The 21,432-nt window shown below is 47.1% G+C and overlaps 3 protein-coding genes across 3 annotated transcripts; 1 reads left to right on the top strand and 2 right to left on the bottom strand.

Moving 5' to 3' along the window:
* Window positions 1-7,633: 7,633 nt before the first annotated feature.
* LOC127347312 (uncharacterized) lies at window positions 7,634-7,969 on the bottom strand. Its single transcript, XM_051373513.1, has one exon. The coding sequence runs from the start codon at window positions 7,967-7,969 to the stop codon at window positions 7,634-7,636; it is 336 nt and encodes a 111-aa protein (XP_051229473.1).
* Window positions 7,970-8,490: 521 nt separating this feature from the next.
* On the bottom strand, window positions 8,491-8,937 carry LOC139839168 (uncharacterized). Its single transcript, XM_071829214.1, has one exon. The coding sequence runs from the start codon at window positions 8,935-8,937 to the stop codon at window positions 8,491-8,493; it is 447 nt and encodes a 148-aa protein (XP_071685315.1).
* Window positions 8,938-18,962: 10,025 nt separating this feature from the next.
* LOC127347313 (uncharacterized) lies at window positions 18,963-21,432 on the top strand. The gene is made up of 2 exons (XM_051373514.2): window positions 18,963-20,374; window positions 20,469-21,432. Exons 1-2 carry the CDS (start codon window positions 18,963-18,965, stop codon window positions 21,298-21,300), a joined length of 2,244 nt encoding a protein of 747 aa, XP_051229474.1. The 3' UTR covers window positions 21,301-21,432.

Raw genomic sequence — 21,432 nt, forward strand, 5'->3', positions numbered from 1 at the left:
ACAAATAATATTCTCATAAGAGATTGAGGATTTGTGTCCAAACTGAAACTTCCACCATGATTCATGGCTTTAGTTAGCGGCCCAATGTTCTTCTCTAACAATATGCATACTCAAACCATTTGATCATGAAAATCGCCCTTACTTCAGACAAGACGAACATGCATAGCAACTCACATGATATTCAACAAAGGTGTAAAAGTTGATGGCGTCCCCAGAAACATGGTTACCGCTCAACAAGCAACTTATAAGAAATAAGATACATAAGCAACATATTTAATACCACAATAGTTTTTAAGGCTATTTTCCCACGAGCTATGTATTGCGAAGACAAAGAATAGAATTTTAAAGGTAGCACTCAAGTAATGTACTTTGGAATGGCAGAGAAATACTATGTAGTAGGTAGGTATGGTGGACACAAATGGCATAGTTTTTTTTTTGGCTCAAGGATTTGGATGCACGAGAAGTAATCCCTCTCAATACAAGGCTTAGGCTAGCAAGGTTGTTTGAAGCAAACTCAAGTATAAACTGGTACAGCAAAACTTACATAAGAACATATTGCAAGCATTATAAGACTCTACACTGTCTTCCTTGTTGTTCAAACACCTTAACCAGAAAATATCTAGACTTAGAGAGACCAATAATGCAAACCAAATTTTAACAAGCTCTATGTAGTTCTTCATTAATAGGTGCAAAGTACATGATGCAAGAGCTTAAACATGATCTATATGAGCACAACAATTGCCAAGTATCAAATTATTCAAGACATTATACCAATTACCACATGAAGCATTTTCCGTTTCCAACCATATAACAATGAACGAAGCAGTTTTAACCTTCGCCATAAACATTAAAAGTAGCACTAAGAACACATGTTTTCATATGCAACAGCGGAGCGTGTCTCTCTCCCACACAAAGAATGCTAGGATCCGAGTTTATTCAAAAAAAAACAAAAAAAAAAGCAAACAGACGCTCCAAGTAAAGTACATAAGATGTGACTGAATAAAAATATAGTTTCACTAGAGGTGACCTGATAAGTTGTCGATGAAGAAGGGGATGCATTGGGCATCCCCAAGCTTAGATGCTTGAGTTTTCTTGAAATATGCAGGGATGAACCACGGGGGCATCCCCAAGCTTAGACTTTTCACTCTTCTTGATCATATTGTATCATCCTCCTCTCTTGACCCTTGAAAACTTCCTCCACACCAAACTCAAAACAAACTCATTAGAGGGTTAGTGCATAATTGAAAATTCATATATTCAGAGGTGACATAATCATTCTTAACACTTCTGGAAATTGCACAAAGCTACTGAAAGTTAATGGCACAAAGAAATCCATCAAACATAGCAAAACAGGCAATGCGAAATAAAAGGCAGAATCTGTCAAAACAGAACAGTCCGTAAAGATGAATTTTTCTGGGGCGCTTAACTTGCTCAGATGAAAAATCTCAAATTGAATGAAAGTTGCGTACATATCTGAGGATCACGCACGTAAATTGGCAGAATTTTCTGAGTTACCTACAGACGGGGCTGCTAAATTTCGTGACAGTAAGAAATCTGTTTTTGTGCAGTAATCCAAATCTAGTATCAACATTACTATCAAAGACTTTACTTGGCACAACAATGCAATAAAATAAAGATAAGGAGAGGTTGCTACAGTAGTAACAACTTCCAAGACTCAAATATAAAACAAAAGTGCTGTAGTAAAATAATGGGTTGTCTCCCATAAGCGCTTTTCTTTAACGCCTTTCAGCTAGGCGCAGAAAGTGTGAATCAAGTATTATCAAGAGATGAAGCATCAACATCATAATCTTTTCTAATAATAGAATCATAAGATAACTTCATTCTCTTTCTAGGGAAGTGTTCCATACCTTTCTTGAGAGGAAATTGATACTTAATATTACCTTCCTTCATATCAATAGTAGCACCAACGATTCGAAGAAAAGGTCTTCCCAATATAATGGGACAAGATGCATTGCATTCAATATTCAAGACAACAAAATCAACGGGGACAAGGTTATTGTTAACCATAATGCGAACATTATCAATCCTCCCCAAAGGTTTCTTTATAGCATTATCAACAAGATTAACATCCAAATAACAATTTTTCAATGGTGGCAAGTCAAGCATATCATAGATTTTCTTAGGCATAACAGAAATACTTGCACCAAGATCACATAAAGCATTACAATCAAAATCATTGACCCTCATCTTAATGATGGGCTCCCAACCATCTTCTAACTTCCTAGGAATCGAAGTTTCAAGTTTTAGTTTCTCTTCTCTAGCTTTTATGAGAGCATTTGTAATATGTTTTGTAAAGGCCAAATTTATAGCACTAGCATTAGGACTTCTAGCAAGTTTTTGTAAGAACTTTATAAATTCAGAGATGTGACAATTATCAAAATCTAAACCATTATGATCTACAGCAATGGGATCATTGTCCCCAATATTTTGAAAAATTTCAGCAGTTTTATCACAAACAGTTTCAGCAGTTTCAAGCAATTTTGTATGCTTTGCACTAGGAGTATAAACATTGCCAACACCAATTATTTTACCATTGATAGTAGGAGGTGTAGCAACATGTGAAGCATCAACATTACTAGTGGTGGTAATAGTCCAAACTATAGCTACATTATTCTCTTTAGCAAGTTTTTCGTTTTCTTCTCTTTCCCACCTAGCATGCAATTCAGCCATCAATCTAATATTTTCATTAATTCGAACTTGTATGGCGTTTGCTGTAGCAAATGACTTAATATATTTATATTCATTAGGCATAACTTTCAATTTTAAAAGATCAACATCAGCAGCAAGACTATCAACCTTAGAAGCAAGAATATCAATTTTATCAAGCTTTTCTTCAACAGATTTGTTAAAAGCAGTTTGTGTACTAATAAATTCTTTAAGCATGGCTTCAAGACCAGAGGGTACACTCCTATTATTGTTGTAAGAATTACCATAAGAATTACCATAACCATTACCATTATTAGAAGGATATGGCCTATAGTTGTTACCAGAATTATTCCTATAAGCATTGTGGTTGAAATTATTACTTTTAATGAAGTTCACATCAACATGCTCTTCTTGAGCAACCAATGAAGCTAAAGGAACATTATTTGGATCAACATTAGATCTACCATTCACAAGCATAGACATAATAGCATCAATCTTATCACTCAAGGAGGAGGTTTCTTCAACAGAATTTACCTTCTTACCTTGTGGAGCCCTTTCAGTGTGCCATTCAGAGTAGTTGATCATCATATTATCAAGAAGCTTTGTTTCCGCCCCCAAAGTGATGGACATAAAAGTACCTCCAGCAGCTGAATCCAATAGGTGCCGCGAAGAAAAATTTAATCCTGCATAGAAGGTTTGGATGATCATCCAAGTAGTTAGTCCATGGGTAGGGCAATTCTTTACCAAAGATTTCATTCTTCCCCATGCTTGGGCAACATGCTCATTATCCAATTTCTTAAAATTCATTATGCTACTTCTCAAAGATATAATTTTAGCAGGAGGATAATATCTACCAATGAAAGCATCATTACATTTAGTCCATGAATCAATACTATTCTTACGCAAAGATAGCAACCAATCTTTAGCTCTTCCTCTTAAGGAGAAAGGAAACAATTTCAATTTTATAATGTCACCATCTACATCCTTATACTTTTGCATTTCACAAAGTTCAACAAAATTATTAAGATGGGCAGCAGCATCATCAGAACTAACACCAGAAAATTGCTCTCTCATAACAAGATTTAGTAAAGCAGGTTTAATTTCAAAAAATTCTGCTGTAGTAGCAGGTGGAGCAATAGGTGTGCATAGGAAATCATTATTATTTGTGCTAGTGAAGTCACACAACTTAGTATTTTCAGGAGTATTCATTTTAACAGTAGTAAATAAAGCAAACTAAATAAAGTAAATGCAAGTAACTAATTTTTTTGTGTTTTTAATATAGAGAACGCAAACAAGACAGTAAATAAAGTAAAACTAGTAACTAATTTTTTTGTATTTTTGATATAGAGAACAAACAAAGCAGTAAATAAAGCAAAGCAAGACAAAAACAAAGTAAAGAGATTAGACGTGGGAGACTCCCCTTGCAGCGTGTCTTGATCTCCCCGGCAACGGCGCCAGAAAAAATCCTTGATGCGTGCAGTTGACACACGTCCGTTGGGAACCCCAAGAGGAAGGTGTGATGCGTACAGCAGTGAGTTTTCCCTCAGTGTGAAACCAAGGTTATCGAACCAGTAGGAGTCAAGGAACACGTGAAGGTTGTTGGTGACGGAGTGTAGTGCGGCGCAACACCAGGGATTCCGGCGCCAACGTGGAACCTGCACAACACAATCACAATACTTTGCCCCAACGTAACAGTGAGGTTGTCAATCTCACCGGCTTGCTGTAAACAAAGGATTAAACGTATGGTGCGGAAAATGATGTTTGTTTGCGAAGAACAGTAAAGAACAGAGTTTGCAGTAGATTGTATTTCAGATGTAAAAGAATGGACCGGTGGTCCACAGTTCACTAGTGGTGTCTCTCCCATAAGATAAATAGCATGTTGGGTGAACAAATTACAGTTGGGCAATTGATAAATAGAGAGGACATAACAATGCACATACATATCACGATGACTACTATGAGATTTAATCAGGGCATTACGACAAAGTACATAGACCGCTATCCAGCATGCATCTATGCCTAAAAAGTCCACCTTCGGGTTAGCATCCGCACCCCTTCCAGTATTAAGTTGCAAACAACAGACAATTGCATTAAGTATGGTGCGTAATGTAATCAACACAAATATCCTTAGACAAAGCATTGATGTTTTATCCCTAGTGGCAACAACACATTGATGTCTACGGGTGCTTCTATTCTTGTAGACAGTGTTGGGCCTCCAAGAGAAGAGGTTTGTAGAACAGCAGCAAGTTTCCCTTAAGTGGATCACCCAAGGTTTATCGAACTCAGGGAGGAAGAGGTCAAAGATATCCCTCTCAAGCAACCCTGCAATCACGATACAAGAAGTCTCTTGTGTCCCCAACACACCTAATACACTTGTCAGATGTATAGGTGCACTAGTTCGGCGAAGAGATAGTGAAATACAAGTGGTATGAATGAATATGAGCAGTAGTAACGGCGCCAGAAAAGTGCTTGCTGGCGTGCAGTTGATGGTAGTAATATTACAGGAAGTAAACATGCAGCAGAACAGTAAACAAGCGGTGTTTGCAGTATTGGAAACAAGGCCTAGGGATCATACTTTCACTAGTGGACACTCTCAACATTGATCACATAACTGAATAAACAAATACTACTTTCTCTACACTCTCTTGTTGGATGACAAACACCATTCATTGTGTAGGGCTACAAGAGCACCTCAATGCCGGAGTTAACAAGATCCACAACATTCGATGTTCATATTTAAATAACCTTAGAGTGCATGATAGACCAACGCAATTATACCGAGTACTAACATAGCATGCGCCTGTCAACATTAGCTATGAAAGGGGGAATAGATCACATCAATACCATCATAGTAATAGTTAACTTCACAATCTACAAGAGATCACAATCATAACCTACGCCAAGTACTACATGATGCACACACTGTCCACATTACATCATGAAGGAGGAATAGACTACTTTAATAACATCACTAGAGTAGCACATAGATGATATTCAACTAGATCACAAAGCTCATGATCACATAAAGATCACATGGGAGAGAGAGATGAACCACATAGCTACCGGTACAGCCCTTAGCCTCGAGGGAGAACTACTCCCTCCTCATGGGAGACAGCAGCGTTGATGAAGATGGCGGTGGTGTCGATGGAGATGCCTTCCGGGGGCACTTCCCCGTCCCGGCGGCGTTCCGGAACAGAGACTCCTGTCCCCCAGATCTTGGCTTCGCGATGGCGGCGGCTCTGGAAGGTTTCTCGTACCGTGGCTTTTCCGTATCGAAGATTTAGGTCAGGGACCTTTATATAGGCGAAGAGGCGGAGTCGGAAGGCTGACGAGGCGGTGACACAATAGGGGGGCGCGACCCAGGCCCTGGCCGCGCCACCCTGTCATCTGGTGGCCCTGTGGCCCCCCTCTGCTGGCTCTCGGGTGTTCTGGAAGCTTCGTGGAAAAATAGGATGCTGGGCATTGATTTCGTCCGATTCCGAGAATATTTCCTTACTAGGATTTCTGAAACAAAAAACAGCAGAAAACAACAACTGGCACTTCGGCATCTCGTCAATAGGTTAGTTCCGGAAAACGCATCAAAACGATATAAAGTGTGAACAAAACATGTAGGTATTGTCATAAAACTAGCATGGAACATAAGAAATTATAGATACGTTTGAGACGTATCACACATCCACAACCTTAGAATTTTCTGTCACTGCCCCAGATTCAATGGAGGCATGAACCCACACTATCGAGCATAAATACTCCCTCTTGGAGTTACAAGTATCAACTTGGCCAGAGCCTCTACTAGCAATGGAGAGCATGCAAGAACATAAACAACATATATGATAGATTGATAATCAACTTGACATAGTATTCCATATTCATCGGATCCCAACAAACACAACATGTAGCATTACAAATAGATGATCTTGATCATGATAGGCAGCTCACAAGATCTAACATGATAGCACAATGAGGAGAAGACAACCATCTAGCTACTGCTATGGACCCATAGTCCAGGGGTGAACTACTCACACATCAATCCGGAGGCGATCATGGCGATGAAGAGTCCTCCGGGAGATGATTCCCCTCTCCGGCAGGGTGCCGGAGGCGATCTCCTGAATCCCCGAGATGGGATTGGCAGCGGCGGCGTCTCTGGAAGGTTTTCCGTATCATGGCTCTCGGTACTGGGGTTTTCGCGACGAAGGCTATAAGTAGGCGGAAGGGCAGAGTCGGAGGGCTGATGAGGGGCCCACACCATAGGGCGGCGCGGGCCCCTCCCTGGCCACGCCGGCCTATGGTCTGGCCACCTCGTGGCCCCACTTCGTATCCCCTCCGGTCTTCTGGAAGCTTCGTGGAAAAATAAGACCCTGGGCGTTGATTTCGTCCAATTCCGAGAATATTTCCTTTGTAGGATTTCTGAAACCAAAAACAGCAGAAAAACAAGAATCGGCTCTTCGGCATCTCGTCAATAGGTTAGTGCCGGAAAATGCATAATAATGACATAAAGTGTGTATAAAACATGTGAGTATCATCATAAAAGTAGCATGGAACATAAGAAATTATAGATACGTTTGAGACGTATCAGGGTCGGCGAATGAAAAAATCGTATGGAGAGGATCGCATCTTTATTGTTGAACACATGGGGCTACATGGCGACTCATGTGTAGAACCGACGAAGGAGATTGACGTTCCATGGGCACTCGACTTCTCGAGTGAGCGGGTTGCCATCATTGTCCTTGCGCACGTCGGTGAAGTAGTAGGCATCGTTGCAGAGCATGCGGCTGATGGCGAATGGGCCCTCCCATGGGGGTGAGAGCTTGGGCATGCCCTTTTTGTCCTGGATTAGCCTGAGGACGCGGTCACCTTCCTGGAAGGAGCTACTGCGCACGCGGCGACTGTGGTACCGCCGGAGGCCTTGCTGGTATCTGGTTGTTCTGGAGAGGGCGAGTTCTCGGTCCTCGCCGAGGAGGTCGACTCAATCCTGACGGGTGATCTCGTTTTCTTCCTCTGAATAGTTGACGACACGTGACGAATCATGGTCGATGTATGTGGGCATTATAGCTTCCTCGCCGTAGACCAAGAAGAAGGGTGTATAACCCGTCGACCTGTTGGGCGTTGTGCGGATGCCCCAGAGGATAGAGGGCAGCTCCTCGGCCCAGCATCCGACAGCTTGTTCCAAGGTCACTTGCAGTCGTGGCTTGAGGCCGTGGAGGATTCTCTGATTGGCTCGCTCTGCTTGGCTGTTCAACTCGGGATGCGTGGCTAAGGCGAGGTCGAGTCGAATCTCGTTGTCTTCGCAGAATTCCGCCATTTCTCCCTTGGCTAAATTGGTGCCGTTGTCGGTGATGATGTTGTGTGGGCACCCGTAGCAGTATATCTATCAGCTCCCGTAAGAACTTTGTCGTTGTTTTGCCGTCGCACTTTTTGATGAGCTTCGCTTCCACCCACTTGGTGAATTTATCAACAACGACGAGGAGGTGCGTGTAGCCGCCTGGGGTGGTCTTGAACTGTCCCACTATATCCATGCCCCAAATAGAAATGGCAGGTGAGGGGGATGGTCTTGAGCGTAGAGCCTGGCATGTGCGACTGGATCGCGTATTTCTGGCACCCGGTGCATGCACAGATGAGTTCGACTACGTCGGCATGAGCGGTTGGCCATTAAAAGCCGGGCCTAGAGGCTTTGGCAACTATTGAGCGAGTGCCTGCGTGATGGCCACAGTCGCCCGCGTGGATGTCGCGCAGGATTTGGTGACCTTCCTCTAGAGTGACACAGCGCTGGAAGATTCCAGAGGCGCTGCGCTTGTACAACTCCTTGTTTATGATGGTGAAAGACTAGCAGTGGCGCACGATCATGCGCGCTTCTGCTTCGTCCATGGGCAGTGTTTGCCGCTCGAGGTAGCTCATGTATGGTTCCATCCAGTCCCCAACGTTCGAGGCGACTACGACTAAAACAGTGTCAAGGGCAGGTGGTTCATCGATGTTGATCTCGCGGGGCGGTCGCACCGATGAGCGAGTGAGGATGTCGAGGAAGACGCCCGGCGGTGGTGGTTTCCGTTTGCAGCTGAGCCTAGAGAGTGCGTCAGCTTCCTCGTTCTTGCGCCTGTCGACCCACTCGACGACATATTCGGTGAAGCTAGCGGTGTCCTGATCAACCGCCTTCTTGTAGGCGATCATGCTGGCGTCTGTGGTGTCGCAGGTTCCTGGTATCTGGCTGGCAACCAGTTCGGAGTCGCCGAAGCAGCGAAGGCGCAATGCGCCCATCTCCTTGGGGACTCGCATGCCGTAGAGGAGTGCCTCGTATTCGGCCACGTTGTTGGTACATGCTTTGAATTGAAGTTGCGGGACATATCTCAGGGTGTCCCCTTTCGGAGATATGAGGACGATGCCTGCTCCAGCGCCATCAAGGTTCTTGGAGCCGTCGAAGTAGAGGGTCCAGTGTTTGTCTTCCGCTGGGGAGGTTGGCTGCTGATGTTCCTCTTAGTCGACGAAGAAATCGGCCAGCGCCTGGGATTTGACCGCACGACGAGGCTCTTATGTGATGTTGTGGACGCCGAGTTCGACTGCCCACTTGGCGACTCGCCCCGTGTCCTGATTTAGGATGATATCAGAAAGCGGGGTCGACGCGATGACCTTGATGGGGTGCTCGTGGAACTAGGGGCCAACAACTGTTGGGCCTTGAACATGGAGTAGACAAGCTTCTGGTAATGCGGGTACTGTTGATTTGACTCGGTGAGCGCTTCGCTGATGTAATACACCGGGTGCTGCACGAGTTGCTATTTGCCATCTTCCTTGCGCTCGACCACCATGACTGCACTCAAGGCGCGATTTGACGCGGCGACGTAGAGGGGCATGAGTTCCTTGGGCAACGGAGCGGCGAGGATGGGGTGTCTTGGAGGTCCGCTTTGAGGGTTTCCAGGGCACTTTGTGCTTCATTCGTCCACTCGAAGGAATCATACTTCTTCAAGAGGCGATAGAGAGGCAGGGCCTTGTCGTCGAGTCGGGGGATGAAGCGACTGAGCGCTGCAACCCGCCCCGCGAGCTTTTGCGTGTCGAGGAGGCATGCGGGCATGTTGATGTGCATGATGGCTGAGATCTTCTCCGGGTATTGTTCGATCCCACGCTTGGAGACGATGTAGCCGAGTAGCTGCCCTGATGGTACACCGAAGGTGCACTTTAGGGGGTTGAGCTTGATCTGATAGCGCTGGAGGTTGGCGAAAGTCTTCGTGAGGTCGGCAACTAGGTTATCCTGCTGAGTCGACTTGACCATGACGTCGTCAATGTATACTTGAACGTTGTGCCCGATTTGACTTTCAAGGCAGCTGTTCATGCATCACTGGTACGTGGCTCCGGCATTTCTAAGAACAAAATTCATGGCGGTGTAGCAGTAGGCACCAAGTGGCGTGATGAATATCATCTTCTCCTGGTCTTCAACCGCCATCTTGATATGGTTGTACCCGGAGTATGCATCGAGGAAGCATAGTGACTCCGAGCCTGCGGTACATCGATGATTTGGTCGATCTACGGGAAGACGAATGGGTCCTTGGGGCAGGCCCGATTGAGGCTAGTGTAATCTATACACATTTGCCATGTCTTGTTCTTCTTCAGCATGAGGACTAGGTTTGCCAGCCACTTTGGGTGCTTGATTTCCATGATGCCTCCGACGGCGAGTAGTAGGTTCACCTCTTCGGCAATTGTGCACCGTCGTTCTTCACCTACGGGTCGCATCGTCTGCTTGACGGGACGCACGGTGGGATCTATGTGGAGTTTGTGTTCAGCAAGTTCTCTCGGGACACCTAGCATGTCAGAAGGTTTACATGAAAAGATATCTCGATTCTCACGGAGGAGCTTGATGAGCGCGCTTTCCTATTGGGCGGACAGGCCGTCCCAATGATAACCTGCCTACTCGAGTTACCATCTACTAAGTCGACGCGACGTGTATCAGTCATAGGCTGAAAGGTTGGCAAAGATGAGTGGAGCTCGGTCGACTTCTCGAGGATGGCGGGGTCGTTGTTTTCTATGGGGTACTTGGCGAGCTCGATGGCGTTGTTGCGCTCCGAGGCGATGGTGCCGTCGGCGAGCTTGGCGCCGCTATCCTTGCACTACAGGGCCATCTTGGGGTCGCCGCTGAAGGTGATGACGCCGCGTGGCCCCGACATCTTCATCATGTTGTAGGCGTAGTGTGGATCGGCCATGAACTTGGCAAACGCCTGGCGGCCAAGGACATAGTGCTACGGGCTGCGGAAGTTCACCACCTCGAAGGAGATCCGCTCGGTGTGGTAGTTCCCTGGAGTACCGAATGCGACCGGCAGCGTCACCTTGTCGATTAGGAAGGCCTTCCTACCGGGGACGATGCCGTGGAAGGTGACACTCGTCGCCTTGAGGCATCGGGCAGCTGAAGTCGCTAGTACGTGTTGTAGTACATGATGTTGATGGAGCTTCCCCTGTCCATCAAGGTCTTGGAGAACCAGTAGTCGGCGACCTTGGGCTTGACGATCAAGGCAACTCACCCTGGGTACTCGATGCCGAGAGTATGGTCTTCGCGGCACCCGTTGAGCCAGTGTGAAACATCCGCGACGACTGCATTAACAGCCACCGCGCGAGTGAGAACCTTCTTGTCACGGAGGTCGCCAACCTCGTGTAGGTGTAGAGGGACCCGACACTGCGACCGAAGCCATCTTCCTTGGGCTTGTCCTGGTCCTTGTTGCGGTCCTTGTTCTGGTTGCTGCTGCCGTTCTCCTTGGAGTGGTAGGCCTTCTCAATCTGCTTAAGGGAGAATCAGTTCCCGGTGGTGTGCGTCGAGGGCTTGCCCTCTCGGGTGCGGTATATGCAAGGAGCATCGAGCAGGCTGTGCAAGTCAAAGTGCTTGTGCCTGGCGGGCAATCTTCCTACGGGCCGCGATTGTCTCGGCGGGAGTACTTCAGGTGGCATTGCCCATAGTTGGCAGTTGCGAGGAACTCGGAGTGGGCGCCACTATCATTGCGCCGCTTGCCGTTGTCGGGGAGAGATTCGAAACGGTAGTCGTCACGGCGACCGTCGGGGCGAGTAGGGCGGCGATTGCGCTGCTAGCCGTACTCATCATCCGAGTTGACCGTGGGGTCCTCATTGGCTTAGCATTGCGCGGTGTCGAAGAGGTTGACCATTGAGATGTTGTCCTTGCTGATGCGCTTGAGCTTGGAGACGAGTGGCTCGTAGCGGCAGGAACGCCGGAAGCAGTAGATCGCCGTGTCGTTGCTGATCCAGGCGGAGGTCGTCCACATGTCCTGCCAGCACTGTACAGAGCTCTTGCCGACTCCTGCTCGACGCGAAACTTCTGTCGCTCGACGAGCTCATTCGTCCTCTACGCCTTGAGGGCCACCCGGTGTGCCTCGATGTCGCCCGCGGTTTCCGTTGCAGGGAGCAACGTGGTGCAGGGATCATTGAGCGACTCGCCGCCGGTCGCCATGACGACGACGGTGTGGCGCTGGTGTTGCGGAGCCTCGACACATTCAGGCTCCGAGTCATTGTCGAATAGGGGGAGGATGGGGATGTCCTTGTAGTCGCTCGGGTTGGAGACAGGGGTGATGGAGTCTCCGACTAACACTGCAACAATGGATCCGACGACTGACACCGCAGCCGTTTAATTAGCGTTGTGCTCCAGGACTGACTCATCCTAGATGTATGATTTACCGGAGAGCGGTAGAGTGGCTGTGAGGAGTTGGCCCGGTGCATACGGGTGGTGAATTTGGCCGGAGCGGGCCTCGACGGGGTTGCTGACACCGGCAAGGCTGACAAAGAGGTTGATCGTGCCGACTGGCACCATCCAGGCGTGGGTGATTGGTGACGTCGCCGGGTGGTAGGTGCTCGGCTGGATGTGGAAGAAGCCGCCCGTGGCGATCATCCTGCCGGAGGCGACCGGCCGGCGGATAGGCGAGTAGGGCCTCGCCGCAGATCTGAGGCCAGACGCCCCACGCCCCACGGTGGGCGCCACTGTCGTGGATATGACCACGGCAGGTGCTACAGGGTGCATCACTTCGTTGATGCGGGGGCAAGGTGATGTAGCCATCTGCAGAGAGAGGTGCACATGATACAAGGTTTTACCTAGGTTCAGCCCTTCGGAGAGTATAAGGCCTACGTCCTTCTAGATCTATTACTCAGTGGAGATTACAATGGGGTGGCTCAGTCGGCGTTGCGCCGAGAGCTATGGAAGCTAGATGGGATCAAGGATTGCATGTCTTCTAGGGTTTAGCTCGGGTGTTTATATAGGTACCCCCGATCCAGGGTTTACAGGTAGATAAGATCGAATCATATCAATCGCTATAAGGCCGAGATCTGTTATCCCACGCCCAAGTAACCTTCACTTCAGTCACGTGTGCCTCCAATCTAGTCGCCATCTCCAGGGTACAAGCCCAGTCGCACAGGGTTTTAGGCCCAGTCGCCCTAGCCGACTGGACCCCTTCTTGGGCCTTCTCTCCTTGGCGAGTGAGACTAATGGTGGACCTCCTTGGCATATCCCATCAACCTCCTTCCTTCTTAGATATATGACAATAAAATTCCAGGGTCCCATGGTGTGATCATACCAATAAACATCTTCAACACTTTAAAGCACATTAGTACACACAAAACAGTATGCAACAAGTAATAATGAATCTTATAAAATTCTGGCATATAGATAGGACCATTAAGTTTATTAACTGATTCATTAACATGCATTCCTCTTTGAAAATAATTATTAGTACCACTTTCAATCATTACATCATGGCTGCAATAAGATTTTTCATAGGCACAGGATAGTTGCAAACCATACAAGTATTTTTCCACATAAGCATATTTCTCTTCTATTGTGTAAATAGGAGATTTTAAGAATGGCATGTGACTCTCATGGATGAGAGCATCATTACAACCAGCAATTTTATCATTTTTATCCTCACATAACATAGTATTTTCTAAGCATGGAGGGTTATCAAGCAAAGATGGGCCATCATTTAGAGCATATTCAGCTTTGTAGTTATCATCACATGTCGGTGGCGAAGGTGGAAGATCCCACTCTTCGCCAAGCTTAGATGGAACTATGGCTTCTTCCTTTCCTTCTTTATGTAATCGGCTAGTGTTTTCTTGGGTTGTGGTGTTCCTCTCATTATAGTCAACAACATAGATATTATCAGAAAAGTTGTTTATGCAAAAAATCAAGGATAAGAGTGACATCATTATCATGTTTATGAGTCACACCAGTAACTTTATAGATATCATCAATGAAGGTTTTTAATTCGTAGGATGCCATAAAGATCACAAATCTCTCTACTTCTTCCATCCCTAAATGGACATAACTATGAGTATGATAGGAGGCAATTGTATGTTATTTATGGGATCTACATTGGAAGTCAAAGTGTTCACAACAGCAAAAGTAACAAGTCCTTTCATAGTGTGCAAGCAACTTTTTAGCAATATGGTTTAGAGATTTCAATACTCCCTCCGATTCATATTAATTGACTTCAATATGGATGTATCTAGACACATTTTAGTTCTAGATACATCCATATTAGAGTCAATTAATATGAACCGAAGGGAGTAACTAATTCAAATGTTTCCCTTCTTTCGAATTTCTGTGTTAAAGCCATACTGCTCCAATAATGGATATATGAGCATTTTCTATGGTATTTTCCATTTTTTCATTTGTATGGTTTTTTAATAGAAACTAAAATACTAAAAATAGGACAAAAAAATTATTTTGACAATCATAGTGGTGCAACCTCCCCATGCTTAGGTGTTTGCATAAAGTTGATGAAGATGTTGATGTGATGTCTGTCTTGCAACAATGGCGCCAAGAGATGTTCTAGCAGTTGTTGTGGGGATTAGCCACACTCCAACCAAAATGATGTCGCTTCTTGCAATTCCCCAGCAATGGCGCCAGAAAATGTTCTTGATGGCAACAACTCAGTGTGTACCAACTCGTTGGGACTCCAAGTGCAGAGTGTTTTAGCAAGCGTCTTTTCCATACAAGGGTGACTTGAGGGTTTCTATCGAACTCTCGGGGAATTGGCTTAGAAGCTGAATTTTTCCTTCTCCTCTTCTAGCAACTTGCAAAATAAAGGTATTGCTTTGTGTCCCTAAATCCACTGTGTGGTTGTCAAGCACAAGGTTTCATATTAGTAATAGGAAATACAAGGATAAAAGTAAAGTAAAATAAAATAAATAAACAACTTAAGTAAACTAGATGAAAGAAAATAAAGGTTTGTGGTATTTGGGTTTTGTGTGTGTGTGTGTGTATGTAGAAATATAAAACAAGGTAAATGTATTGGAAAGGTGTTTCTAGTGATTCAAAATGGACCGGGGTTCATGGGTTCATTTGTCTACTCTCTTTTCAAGTTGTAGTGGACACTAACAATTCATCAATGGCATAATATTGGTGGAACTTTAACATGTGTTTGATAAGCATTCATATGAGCATTACGTCCTAATTAACATAGAGATGATGAAGCACATCCCTCTTATACTCCTCAAGAAAGGGAAACTGCAAGAAATCTTGAATTAAGAATCAACAGAGTAGACCCTTAAGTAATATGACATAATGTTTGAATATAGAATGTGCTACCTTTAACAAACAAAGATTATCACAATGTCACATGATAATCATTGCACATGTATTTACTTTAGTCCTAGTGATGCAACAAAATAAAGGTAAATACCATAGTAGATCATGAATTTTTTGTCACTATTCCATCACTACCACCATGCTATTTCATCTAATACACACTTCTCCCCACACATGTTCTTGCATACAAGTTGGATCAGAACAAGCACTTAAGAACGGGGTACATGATATCCATCTATCAATACATCTCACACATAATATGTTCCAATCTCATATATCAATATCATAGAATAAAAAGATCCACCACATAGGAATTACATATATTACTATAATCATGTTGGGCGGCTCATATGGTACTACAACCTATGAGAAAGTATTTATCCTATGAGAAAGTATATATATATATATATATATATATATATATATATATAGAGAGAGAGAGAGAGAGAGAGAGAGATCAAGCTACTGCCACAAACCCATAGTACAGAAGTGGACTACTCTTCATCATGGTGATGGTGGTGGAGATGTTGGACAAGATGGAGATCCCCTCCTATGGCGGCTCCAGCAGAGTTTCCCCCTCCAATCTTCGCTGGTTCTGGCTCTGTTTTGGTGTTTCTCTATTTCCGCCGTGCTCTCCTCGAGGAAGCCTCGTGAAGTCCTATATATAGGGGGGTTTAGGTCAAATGAAGTCCGTGGGCGAAAGAATCAAGCGAATCGGCGACCAGGAGGGCCAAAAGAGACCTGGTGGCGCGCCCAGGACAAAACAGGATTTTCCTGTCGTGCAGAGTTATAACCCAAATAAAAAGGATCATTGGTAAATCCCAAAAATTAATATAAAACATAGTTATAACATCATATATGTTGCAAATATTTGGGAATTTGTGTAAACAAACTATAAAGTTTATGCATGCATTTTATTTTGGATCAACGATGCATCTACACTTGCGTGTATGAGTGAGCACTTGAAGACATTAGAGCAGGAGGTGAAGGCCTCGCATGGACGCGCTGCAGTTTGCAGGTTGAAGGAAGACATGGACATCAAGGGTGAGAAGTTTCTGCTTGATGAGATGGGTCGTGAACGAACAACTGCTTTGTAAGTAATTGACAGGTCCCTGGATCTTTTACTTTACTGCTGAAGTTTATTCGTACTTGTGCAGGCATCCGAGGTAAACCTCACGAGGATCAGAAGCGTGTTAAGGATCGGCGGAACGCCCTTTGCGACGCTACCTCGTAAATATCTCACTCCTTCTCGTTGGATAGGAGCAAAGGCTACGTGCTTGCTCTACTCAAAGATCGGGTTGGATAAGTTGGTGGGTTCATCGAGCGTTATCGCGTCTTGGTGATGATATATATGGTACAATGTTTTTCCTGAATCCCGCGCCCGGAGGGTTCACGGCCTTGATGAAGAAGTTCTGCATTGTCGAGGCGATTCAGGAACGTGTCCGGCAGTGATTGGAGGTGTGATCACAAGCCCCCACCACCTACAAATCTATTCGGCAATCAAAACCCCGACACTTGATCTCATTCCACCCTTTCAGCATCGGTCCTCCATTTAAGACGCCAGAACTTCTTGCACCACCTTCTCACATATATTCTCCCAGAACCTCTTGTAGAAGATTGCTGGCATACCTTCTGGCCCTAGTGCATTGGGGTCACCGATGCTATTGAATGCCGCCTTCACTTCCTATCCATTGAATTCGTTGTACAGAAATTCATTCATTTGCATAGTCACTCGAGGATCGACATGAACGAGGAGTTCCTCTGCCCGAGCACCTGCACTAGAGGTAAAGAGATTTAAAAAATAGTAAGATAAGAAAGAGCTAGAGTTGTATATGAGGAAGGGTATTGGACCTGAACAAGTGCGTCGGGAGGGGCTACTCTATTTTATGCTGCAACGTTTGGAGGATCATAAGGACTTACTGGTGGAAGCGAGCTCGTGTGGATTGGATCAAAGGAGGATACCGTAATACCAAACATTTGCACACTATGGATTGAGAGAGAAAGAAGAGAAATCGAATCACAAAATTAAGAAAGGAGGATGGGATGGTAGTGTGGTGGAGGAGGAGGGGTCCGTGAAAAAGGTGGTGCCTAATTTTTTTTTGTTAAAATTTACTTAGTTTGAATTTTTCTTTAAAAAGATTTATATAATGGAATGGAGGGAGTACACGATACGGTGCAGCTCTCGCACGTTCATCTCGAGACCTTTTTTTAAAAACGGGGCAAAATTTCCGCTCCAATCTATTGATTAAGAGAGAGTTTTATAAGACCGTAAAGTGTTTATTACAACGTATGAATTATTCTTTCAGCATCATTTCGTCCAAATATTTAGCATCCGCTATGACCCATAAACGTGACTCCTTGATCTTATCGAAGACTATATTCGAAGGTGCATGCTTGTACTGGAAAATCCTATCATTTCGCTCATTCAAAACCTCCCAAGCCATAAGCAAAGTAAGCGATGCCATCGCCTTGCGATTGGGAGTAGACCCTTCCGACATCGTCTTGCACCATTCCGAAGTATCGAAGCCCGCCCATTGATTAGTGTTGATCTTCGGAATGCCAATCCATTCCTTAGTTAGCCTCCAAATACGAGTGGTGAAGCGGCAATGAACAAATATATGATCAACGTATTCCACATTTTTTTTGCGAAAGAAAGAAGCTGATATTAATCTGGCAAAGTTACAAAGAGGTCCACACAAAGAAGGGAAAATACAACGCACGCCCCTCTACAACACAACATCGCCGTCGACCATGGCGCCGTCGGTGGCGCGCCGTCGCTCCTACGCCCCTTGATGCCTTGGATCGGGAGTAGTCCCCGAGCGACCGGGAAGTCGCCGATCGCCGACCCCGGAGGGCCTACGCCAGCGGCCGCCGTCGATGAAGATCCAAACCTCACCAGCTTCTTCCTGGAAACCAACAGGAGCCAGATCCGCCGTCGACCCACGGAACCCGGCGCGGGGAAGTCGAGCGAAGCCGCTCCGAAGAACCGCCAGCTCGACGAAGGCAACAGATCGACGCCGGAGCCCCGCAGAGCGCCGCCATCGAGGAGGGGATCCACCACCTGCAAAACCGAACCAACCGCGTCTTCCCCGCCTCGACGCCGCCGGCCGGAAACCCTAAGCTTACCTACACTATGTACACGGCGCGAACCGGCGTTCCCCCGTCCTCCCGCCGCCGGAGCGGCCGGCGGAGGGCGAGGAAGCCACCGATTCAGCGCCGGCGAGGTGGCTCGCCCGGGTTGTTCACAAATCCCTCTCTGGTTACTGTAGACGGGAGAGGTCGGTCCAAGGTCCGTAATTTACGTATTCCACATATTGCTTGCAAACAGGGCATAATCCACAATTTGGCCACCCTCGTTTCACCAACCGGTCCGCCATCTAAATTCCATTTTGGTTGGCAAGCGAAGCAAAAAGAACTTCACGTTGGGGAAGCCCAAGCCTTCCAAACCGTTTTGTGCATGCTAGTAGAAGTTGACCCCAAGAACTGGAGCTCGTACACCTACTTAGCCGAGTATTGACCTCTCCGCACAATATCATCCTCCACATTGTCATCAAAATTGACGTTGTTCATCTCGAGACTGGCGTATATAGGAGCAGGTGTTTAATGCATGATATCCTGGAGAATATATTATATCCAACCGAGGAACTAACTTGGTAGCGTCCACGGGGGCGCATGGAAGCTAATGGCTTGGGTACATAAGGAAGGCCGCGCGCGGGAGTATCCAATCACAGCAAAAATGGCGAGCTTCTTTGCGTTTTTCCATTCCCTCCCCGGGTTCGTCGGAGGGCTGTTCAAGCATGACAGCACTACTCGTGCACTCAGCGTGGAGCTCTGGGCGGTGGTGCCGGCTGTGCTGGTTTTGGTTCAGTTCGCCGTCAGCTCCATGGGGCCCCGGCTGGCGATAGCCCGACAGATCAATCCCGGCATTGAGCTCTTGCGCATCCTTAGCTACTACTCCGTCAGCTACACGCTGGGGCTGATGAAGCCGTCCGTCTCCAAGCAAGCACCGGCATCCACCGGCGACGACTTCTTCCAGATATGCGCCGTCCTCATCGTCACCATGCAGGACAGCGCCCGCATCGGCCGGCCGTACAGGCCCAAGGAGATGTCGCTGGTGGACTTGCTGTCCTCGCTGTGGTCTGCCAACCAACTCCGGTCGCACACGGCGCTGGACCTCAAGGTGCCTCTCTGGGTGATCTGGTGCATCCACGCGTCGCGCATCATTTTGTACTACATATCCTCCAATGGCGCCGCCGGAGCCAACGGAGAAAACATGAAGCTTGTCAGCGACTACATGGCGCTGTCGGGGCGTACGGGCGACAACGCCTCCCCGGAGACCATGGTCGGGTACAAGTACTTGGTACTTGGGGAAGATCGACAGGAAAAGAAGATGGAGAAAACAAGATTCAGGTTTCTGGTGGAGGAAACGCGGCCAGAGGAGCTCATCACGGTGGATAAGGTATGGACTTGGAGCCGCGACAACCCCGGTGGCGGCGGCGCCCGCTCCAACGACGACAGGTTGCTGGGTAGGCACACCGACAGCGACAACAAGTTCAAGGACGTGTGCCTCTCCTTCGCCCTGTACAAGCTTCTGCGCCGCCGCTTCTACGGGATCTCCATGCCGGAGGCCAAGGACCAGTCCTCAAGGCGGCTAGTCTCCGACGGCATCCTGGATAACAGCAACGACCCCAACTACGACAGGTTGTTCCGTGTCACGGAGGTGGAGCTATCCTTCCTTCACGACTTCTCCTACAGCAGGCACGCTGTAGTCTTCGCCCGAGGCTTCCCTTATCATAGGCAGCTGCTGTCAACGTGTATGATTGGGGCTGTCCTGTACCTGGCATACGCTGTTCGCGACATACCCAGCATAAGCTTGGCCCACTTCCTCATCTTCATCGTGGTATTCAGAGAGCTCTTGGAGATTTGGGTCTATGTCATGTCCCAGTGGAGCAAGGTCTTGGTCGTCTGCCACTACATCAGGATCAAACTGAAAGGAAGTGAGGGGTGGCTGCCAAGGCTGCACAGTCGGATACTGGAGAAGGTGGCGAGGATCTTGTTCAGGATCATCCAAAGAGGACAATGGAATCAGGAGATTCAACAGCACAACCTACTAATGGCGGCTGCTCGCCTTCAAACACGAAACATAAGGTACGCTACCACATCCCTAGCTGGTATACCCTATAAATACTACAGTATATTTGTAAGTTGCAGTTATAAAAAGGGAGGAATCTCCCCTTGGCAGTTTCGTGCAGCTGCGGAGCGAGGTAAAGACAAAGATATTTGAGTCACTGAAGGCCCTGATTATTCCAGGCGTGGAAGAGAATGATGCTTCCACCCAAATGAGGAACAACGCTGCCTTGACGTCTTACCTTGGGAATGCCTTCGCCGACTCCGAGGGATCACTACCACCCCTCATAGAACATTTCAGTGACAAGCTCCACGGAGATACCCACAAAATTCTCGCATGGCATGTCGCCACGAGCCTCTGCCAGATCCATCTCCTGGAGGAAGCCAGGCGTGATCAGGACGGCCTCTACACCCTGCCAACGTCCTCCTTCGGGGACCCCGAAGGTTTCGCCGCTCTGTGGCCGCATTACAACACCGCGGCCACGCTGTCCAACTACTGCGTGCATCTGGTGGCGGTGGCGCTGCTGCCGGACAACGGCATCGTCGCAAGCAAGGTCCTCCACGCCGTGCGGCAAGAGGCCTGGGTCGCCTTGCGCGGTTGCCGCACGTGGAAGCAGACCCACGACTGTCTCATGGCGAATGCGTGGGCACCTGACCCAACTCCGGATGGCACCACCATCGTCAAGATCGGCGCGCAGCTGGCGGCGGAGCTCCTAACGAGGTACGGCGGCAGGGACGAGCTCTGGGAGCGCCTGAGCAAGTTCTGGACGGGTTACCTGCTGTGCCTGTCGGCGTCCACCAAAGCGTCCAAGCATCAGATACACCTCCAAGGGCGCGGCGAGCTCACCACGCACCTCTGGGCTTTGCTGTCGCACGCCGGCTTCCTTGGCCCAAACAACGGACACGGCCAGCAGCTGCTTGACCCGGTTGACCTCGACTCCGCCTGAGATCGACCGCCCATCGTCCATCTACCTCATTGTGTGCTTGTGTTTTGTGTTTTACCTACTAAGCATAGCATGGTTATTTCTGTAATTTGAACCTCTTTTGAATTAAATTCTGTAATTCAATCTTGTTTGCAC

This window comes from Lolium perenne, chromosome 4 (genome assembly GCF_019359855.2).
Source record: "Lolium perenne isolate Kyuss_39 chromosome 4, Kyuss_2.0, whole genome shotgun sequence".
Lineage (NCBI taxonomy): Eukaryota > Viridiplantae > Streptophyta > Magnoliopsida > Poales > Poaceae > Lolium > Lolium perenne.

What these genes read in the sequence shown, in the direction of transcription:
- LOC127347312 (XM_051373513.1), bottom strand. Translation starts at nt 7,969, where the DNA reads ATGGCGGAATTCTGCGAAGACAACGAGATTCGACTCGACCTCGCCTTA.
- LOC139839168 (XM_071829214.1), bottom strand. Translation starts at nt 8,937, where the DNA reads ATGCGAGTCCCCAAGGAGATGGGCGCATTGCGCCTTCGCTGCTTCGGC.
- LOC127347313 (XM_051373514.2), top strand. Translation starts at nt 18,963, where the DNA reads ATGGCGAGCTTCTTTGCGTTTTTCCATTCCCTCCCCGGGTTCGTCGGA. An exon ending in CTTCAAACACGAAACATAAG is followed by an intron (nt 20,375 to 20,468) that starts GTACGCTACCAC and finishes TCCCCTTGGCAG; the next exon opens with TTTCGTGCAGCTGCGGAGCG.